We start from the raw sequence: 7,352 nt of genomic DNA on the forward strand, positions 1-7,352 counted from the left end.
TCTCATTGTTTTGATTGATCATAATTAAAAACACGTGTCAGTGCAGTTATTGTCAAAGCATGTTGACATTAAGTTTCCTCAATATTAATATAATATTAATGTCATAGGAATATAATATTAATGTAATATTAATATAATGTGAATGTAATATAATTTAATATTAATATAATATAATATCAATGTAATATCAATGTAATATTAATATAATATTGATGTAATATTAGTATAATATTAATTTAATGTAATATTGATGTCAAGAGCATCACATATAGAATCTAATGAAATGAGTATTTTGGTGAAGCGGAGGAGTTTCTGCTTCAAAACATACAGTTAATACATGTTTGTGTGTTTTACATAATCCACACATCTTATAGGTTTTCTTATTTCTTTGACATCATATCAAAGTCATCAGAACAGAATTGTTCAGGTTGTGTTCGTGTCCCGTTTCTCAGCAGATTTGTGGGTTTGGATCATAAATCATGTCATTCGACAGCCTTAAGTGGAATAATATTTCCACTAACAACATTAAGTAATACGACTGATAATCTTGGTGCAGGTTGGAGATGCAGTCACAGTTCATTATACTAAGAGACTGTACTGAAATCACTTGAATGAAAAGGTGGGCCACGTTATTAATATGTTAGGACTTCCAAAGAACCACTGGATGTTTTGCTGAGCAGCACTGAAGAATTAATTATCTCTTTTAGGTGTCAACAAATAATCATTGCTGATGTCTGAACAGAGGATAATATGTACACATGCTCCAGTTTAACTGTGAGTCTGGTTAATGATAAACACACCTGTCAACAAGCATTCAAATGCATTACATACAACTGCACTTCAGTGTCAGGCCTGTAGGAGGCGCACTAAACCTGCCTGTTCTACTGAATAATAAGGTAGGTAGGTAGGTATTTACTTTATTAATCCCGGAGGGGACTTTTTTTTCGCTACAGCAGCATACAGAAGCAATAAGATAATAATAGAAACAATAGAATAAAATAATAGAATAGAATAATAGAAAAGCAATAAAATAAAATAGTAAATAGCAGTAAAAAAATATAAAATGCACAGTATATACAGTACAGTATATATCTATATATATATAATATACAACAAACCAAGAAACGCAGTCAACAGTGTTATTGTACTGTGATGGATTTTGCCAGAGGTGAGTTATTGTACAGTCTTATTGTAGTGGGCAGGAATGATCTCCTGTATCAGGAATGATCTCCTGTATCTAGAATGATCTCCTGTATCAGGAATGATCTCCTGTATCAGGAATGATCTCCTGTATCTGGAATGATCTCCTGTATCAGGAATGATCTCCTGTATCAGGAATGATCTCCTGTATCTAGAATGATCTCCTGTATCAGGAATGATCTCCTGTATCTAGAATGATCTCCTGTATCAGGAATGATCTCCTGTATCAGGAATGATCTCCTGTATCTAGAATGATCTCCTGTATCAGGAATGATCTCCTGTATCTGGAATGATCTCCTGTATCAGGAATGATCTCCTGTATCTGTCCTTGTGACAGCGGAGCTGGAGGAGTCTTTTGGAGAACGTCCTCCTCTGTCCCTGCAGCAGGTGGAGAGGGTGGTCAGGATTATCCAATATGGACAATAGTTTGTTCAGCGTCCTCCTCTCCACCACCTTTTCCAGACTGTCCAGTTTGTAGCCGATGATGGAGCCGGCCTTCTTAACCAGTTTGTTAAGTCTGTTGGTGTCTCCGGCTCCAATGCTGCTCCTCCCCAGCAGACCCCAGTGAAGTACAGTTCACTGGCCACAACAGATGGTAGAACATCTCCAACATCTCGCTGCACACATTGAAGGATCGAAGTTTCCTCAAGAAAAAGAGTCGACTCATCACCTTCTTGTAGACAGTGTTGATGTTGGTCTTCCAGTTCAGTCTGTTGTCATGGAGACACCAGGTACTTGTAATCCTCAACCATGTCCACCTCCTCTCCCAGAACTCTCAGCGGTTGTGGAGCCGTCGTCTTCCTCCTGAAGTCGACCACCATCTCTCTGGTCTTGGCCACGTTCAGGAGGAGGTGATTTCTACCCGCCCACTCCACAAAGTCCTCCACTACTGCCCTGTACTCCTCCTCCCGTCCATCCCTTATACACCGTCCACTGCAGAGTCATCAGAGAACTTCTGCAGATGTCTTGACTCTGAGTTGTTCTGGAAGTCAGTTGTGTATAAGGTGAACAGGAAGGAGACAGAACAGTTCCCTGAGGAGCTCCAGTACCACTGACCACCGTATCAGACAGCACACTGCCCAGACGGACAAACTGTGGTCTGCCTGTCAAGTAGTCAGTGATCCAGGAGACGGTGGACGTGTCCACCCCCTCCACCACCACCACCCGCAGCTTCTCACTCAGCAGCAGTGGTTGGATGGTGTTGAATGTACTGGAGAAATCAAAGAAAGTGATTCTCACAGATTCACCGGTTCCATCCAGGTGAGACTGAGCTCGTTGCAGCAGGTAGATGATGGCGTCGTCCACTCCCACATGAGGCTGGTACGCAAATTGCAGAGGGTCCAGAGAAGATTTCACCAGCGGCCTGAGGTGGGCCAAGACCAGCCTCTCCAGCACCTTCATCACATGAGATGTGAGGGCAACCGGTCGGTAGTCGTTGAGGCCAGATGGAGTCTTCTTCTTGGGGACAGGAACCAGGCAGGACGTCTTCCACAGCACCGGGACCTCCTCCTGCTTCAGGCTCAGGTTGAAGAGGTGTTGTAGGACCTCAGCCAGCCGGACGGCGCAGGTCTTCAGGACCACGGGGCTGATGCCGTCAGGTCTTCAGGACCCCGGGGCCGATGCCGTCAGATCTTCAGGACCACGGGGCTGATGCCGTCAGGTCCTGCAGCCTTGCGCTGGTGGATTCTCTCCAGCTGTCTCCTAACCTGGCCAGTCGTCACAGAGAGAGGGGTGAGGGGTGAGGGGGGGGGGGAGTCAAGGTGTCGATGGAGGAAGAGCCCTTTGAGATTGAGGGCTCTATGCAGTTCACCAGGGGGCGCAGAGGGAGGAGGGGGGGAGGCAGCAGAGGTGTTTGGGAGGTGTGGTGTGTGGAGGAGACAGATGAGGGTGGTGAACTAAACCTGTTGAAGAAACAGTTTAGTTTATTTGACCTCTCCAGGTTCCCCTTGGTTGTTCCTCTCCAGGTTCCCCCTGGTTGTTCCTGTCCAGGTTCCCCTTGGTTGTTCCTCTCTTGGTTCCCCTTGGTTGTTCCTCTCCCGGTTCCCCCTGGTTGTTCCTCTCCAGGTTCCCCTTGGTTGTTCCTCTCTTGGTTCCCCTTGGTTGTTCCTCTCCCGGTTCCCCCTGGTTGTTCCTCTCCAGGTTCCCCTTGGTTGTTCCTCTCTTGGTTCCCCTTGGTTGTTCCTCTCCAGGTTCCCCTTGGTTGTTCCTCTCCAGGTTCCCCTTGGTTGTTCCTCTCTTGGTTCCCCTTGGTTGTTCCTCTCCCGGTTCCCCCTGGTTGTTCCTCTCCAGGTTCCCCTTGGTTGTTCCTCTCTTGGTTCCCCTTGGTTGTTCCTCTCCAGGTTCCCCTTGGTTGTTCCTCTCCAGGTTCCCCTTGGTTGTTCCTCTCTTGGTTCCCCTTGGTTGTTCCTCTCCCGGTTCCCCCTGGTTGTTCCTCTCCAGGTTCCCCTTGGTTGTTCCTCTCTTGGTTCCCCTTGGTTGTTCCTCTCCCGGTTCCCCCTGGTTGTTCCTCTCCAGGTTCCCCTTGGTTGTTCCTCTCCAGGTTCCCCCTGGTTGTCTCTCTCTCCCCTTGAACCCAGTAATCTCCTTCATACCGGTCCACACCTCCCTCACGTTGTTCTGCTGGAGTTTGGCCTCCAGCTTCCTCCTGTAGGAGTCCTTGCACTCCCTCATCTTCTCCTTCAGGTGGCGCTGCACTCTCCCGAGCTCCTCCCTGTCCCCAGACCTGAAGGCTGCGTTCTTCTTATTAAGAAGAACTTTCAGGTCCCTGGTGATCCATGGTTTATTGTTGGGGAAGCATTTTACAGTCCGGGATGGTACGGTGGTGTGTTCACAGAATTTAATGTATTCTGTGATACAGTCCGTCCTGCTGTTGATGTCCTCTCCATGTGGTCCACACAGCACGTCCCAGTCCGTGGACTCAAAGCAGTCCTGCAGGGCGTCTTTGGCCTCCTGTGTCCACCTCCTCACAGTCCTGGTGGACACAGGCTGCCTCTGCACCAGGGGGACATACCTGGGAGTCAGCAGGACCAGGTTGTGGTCTGATCTACCAAGGGGGGGGGGGGGGGGCAGTAGTACTGTATGCATCCATGGCATTAGCATACAGTAAGTCCAGAGTTTTATTGTTCCTTGTGGGGCAGTTCACATACTGGTGAACAGTTGGCAGTACTTTATCCAGACTGGTTAAAGTCTCCAGTAACTAACAAAAATGCACCGGGATGCTGAGTCTGAAGTTTGGACACCGTGGAGTGGATGGTGTCCACTGCTGCCTCTACGTCAGCTGATGGAGGAACGTAAACAGTGATAACAATGGCGGACGTGAACTCCCTCAGCAAATAATAAGGGCGCATCCCCACGGCGAGCAGTTCAATGTCCGGGCTACAGAAACGTTCCTTCACACACGTGGTCGGGATTACACCACCTCTCGTTCACATAGACTGCAATCCCTCCACCTTTCTTCTTGCCGCTGCGAACAACGTCTCCGTCCCCCCGAACAGTCCTGAAGCCGGGTACGGCCGCGCTGTGGTCCGGGAGATGTGAGTGCAGCCATGTCTCGGTGAAACACATGATGCTGCACTCCCGGTACTCTCTCTGGGTTTTTACCAGCACCGAGCTCGTCCGTCTTGTTGGCCAATGACCTCACGTTCCCGTTAAGATCTCCGGTACCGCTGGTTTATATCTCCTCCTCTTCACCTTCATCTTAGCTCCGGCTCTGTAACCCCGCCGTCTTCTCCGAAGTTCATCGGGGATCTCAGGCCTCGCTCCGGGCAGCAGCAGTAGGGCTACTCAGCGCGATCAGCTGATCACGAGAGTAAACAATAACAGAGCCCCCATTCAGAAAAGAGGAAAAATTACGGTCCATTACGGTCCGTTAACTGAACACACGAGAGAAAGAAAAAAAAAAACAACAACTCCGAAGAGGAGAAAGGCTTAAAAATACTAATAATACTAATAACAAGGGGAGTTATAATAATAGCGATCATATAATATATATTATATAATATATAATAATCGATAATAAGAGCTGTGTTCATCACTGACGGCTCACAGCCTGATTTAATTACAATGGGCTCCAAAAATGAATAAATCAAATGCTGAATTCGACCGAAGAAACAAGTCTCAATGTCTTTAGATCCAGAAACAAGGAGAATCAGTGTTCACATCCAAAGCCCTTAAAAACATGTTCAGTTCAAATGTTTTACGTCGCTGTAGTGCAGAGTTGATCTGAATGTAATGTTATCATGATGTCATGAAACCATATTTACAACTCAAATAAGCTCAAACGAGCTTTAAGTCAGGTGTCAAATTGAAGAAAAGAAAACATGTTATGTACACATGCTGCAGTGTAAACTGCTATATTAGTTTAATGCATTAACTCAAGATACATTTTAAAAAAAAAAAACAGCAATCAGTAAATAGCATCTTTCAACCAACCCCACAGTTGTGTTACCCACAGGCTGACGCCCAGCTCTGACAAGTACTGTATTTCAGGTGTGAGCATTTTTTCACAAGTTGTCCTGAATTTGGGATCCATATCTTCCTTCATGTTGTATCCCAGGATGGAAGTCTCTCCAATGGGCTGCCAGGGCAGGAAGCGTCTGTTCTGAATCCTCCGGGCTTCAACTGCTCCACCCTCCATACAGATGGCCTTCATCTCAGCATTCCTCCTCCCCAGCCGGTCCACCTCCTGCTTCATTCTGTCTCTCCCGTAAGCCTCCACTCGGGCCCAGAAGGTTGCATTAAAGTGCTGATAAAGTCTCCAGTCTGCCCCGTTCCACTCTAAAGCTTTGGCTCTCATCTCAGGGCCGAGCAGGGACACAGAGGACCTCTTGCGAGCATTGAGTTTAAAATGCAGGATGTCCTCGGTGGTCCAACAGAGCAAATCCTTCAGCAGAATGAGAGACTCCTCAAAATATTCTGCTATGAGCACCAGGTGAAAACAGTTCGATAAGTTCTGAATATTGGTCTTCACGCTCGGATCATCAGCCTCAAGGTTGTTATCAAAGCCAAAGTCAAAAAAGAGCAGATTTTTAAGATAGAAGGAGTTGTAGGCCGTTGGACTGTAGAAGGCCTGAGGATCATTCAGGAACTCTGCCAGCTTGTTCTCTCCACTGATCCTCCACGTGATGGGAACCGCTCGGTGGTAGTAGTGGAAGGCCGACTCAAAGAGGTCGGCTGGGTCCCGTAGGATGGTGATGTACGCGGCGTCGGGAGGCAGCAGCTTGGCCACCTCTTGGTGGTCGAAGCGCATGTGGTTACAAATGATGTTGAAGCAGTCTCCGGGCCTGTAGTCCTTCACCTGGGAGCACAGGAACGGCGACGGGTAGAGGAAGTCATTGCGCCCATCAGGGAACGCAAACCTAAGCTTGTGCTTCTCTCCAAACCTGAAGAGGATGTTGAGGATGGTGCTGCTCGCAGTTTTGTGGGTCTTCATGAACACAATGTTGACTTTGGGGGCGCAGACTTCAGATTGGGAGTTTGCTCTTTGGGAGGGCACCGCCAGGCTGGTCAGTTTAGTCGTTCTGAGAGGACACGTGTCTTCTTGGGAGCCCCTGAAAGTAAAGTATATGGTTAAGTACGCTGACTTATCTTAACGAAACAATGCTTTAGTCTTAAATCTTTACCTTATCTTCACTCGGCTTGGGCTCGTCAAGCAGTACAGCACCAGCATGATGTTGGACAATAACAACCAGGGAATCAGCCGTCGTATTACAGCTGTGCACTTTATTCCTTTGATGCCAGACATGATTCAAATCCAAATAGGAACCTGATTTTAAAATCAGAGAGCAGACAGTTGTCTTCATGTAACATACAGAAGAGGTTGTTGATCCACAGCCTGCTGGATCGTCCCGTGTTTGTTGTGTTCTCATTGAACCAATGAGCATCAAGCTCATAAACATTCCCGCTCTGTGGAAATTTATTATACAGAAGCCAACTACCCTCTTACCTCATCCCTCAATGCACTGGTGGAACTATGATTTACAAAATGCCAAGTCTTGGCCAGGCCATATTTGAATTAAATGTTGGTTTGTAGTCTTTATTAGTGCTAAAAAGAAAAGGTCATCATACGATAAACAGTAGGAAAACAGATAATACAGATAATAACGATAAGGAAGGAAACTGCTGCATCATCCTTTCTGTTAAATAAAACACAA

At 46.9% G+C, this 7,352-nt stretch overlaps 1 protein-coding gene across 1 annotated transcript; it reads right to left on the reverse strand.

Moving 5' to 3' along the window:
• Window positions 1-5,536: 5,536 nt before the first annotated feature.
• gal3st1b (galactose-3-O-sulfotransferase 1b) lies at window positions 5,537-6,958 on the reverse strand. Its single transcript, XM_069713821.1, has 2 exons — window positions 6,822-6,958; window positions 5,537-6,749 (listed from the first exon to the last, which is right to left on the reverse strand). The coding sequence occupies exons 1-2, from the start codon at window positions 6,941-6,943 to the stop codon at window positions 5,606-5,608; spliced, it is 1,266 nt and encodes a 421-aa protein (XP_069569922.1). The 5' UTR covers window positions 6,944-6,958; the 3' UTR covers window positions 5,537-5,605.
• Between the last annotated feature and the right edge of the window lie 394 nt (window positions 6,959-7,352).

Source organism: Brachyistius frenatus, unplaced genomic scaffold, assembly GCF_029030835.1.
Source record: "Brachyistius frenatus isolate BFR_SWC_R1_liver_20210118 unplaced genomic scaffold, ASM2903083v1 Contig_122, whole genome shotgun sequence".
In the NCBI taxonomy this organism is placed as follows: domain Eukaryota; kingdom Metazoa; phylum Chordata; class Actinopteri; family Embiotocidae; genus Brachyistius; species Brachyistius frenatus.

Excerpts from the sequence above, each read along its gene's own strand:
- gal3st1b (XM_069713821.1), bottom strand. The coding sequence starts at position 6,943 with ATGTCTGGCATCAAAGGAATAAAGTGCACAGCTGTAATACGACGGCTG. Across the intron at positions 6,750-6,821 it reads CCAAGCCGAGTGAAGATAAG|GGGCTCCCAAGAAGACACGT; the intron begins GTAAAGATTTAA and ends CTTTACTTTCAG.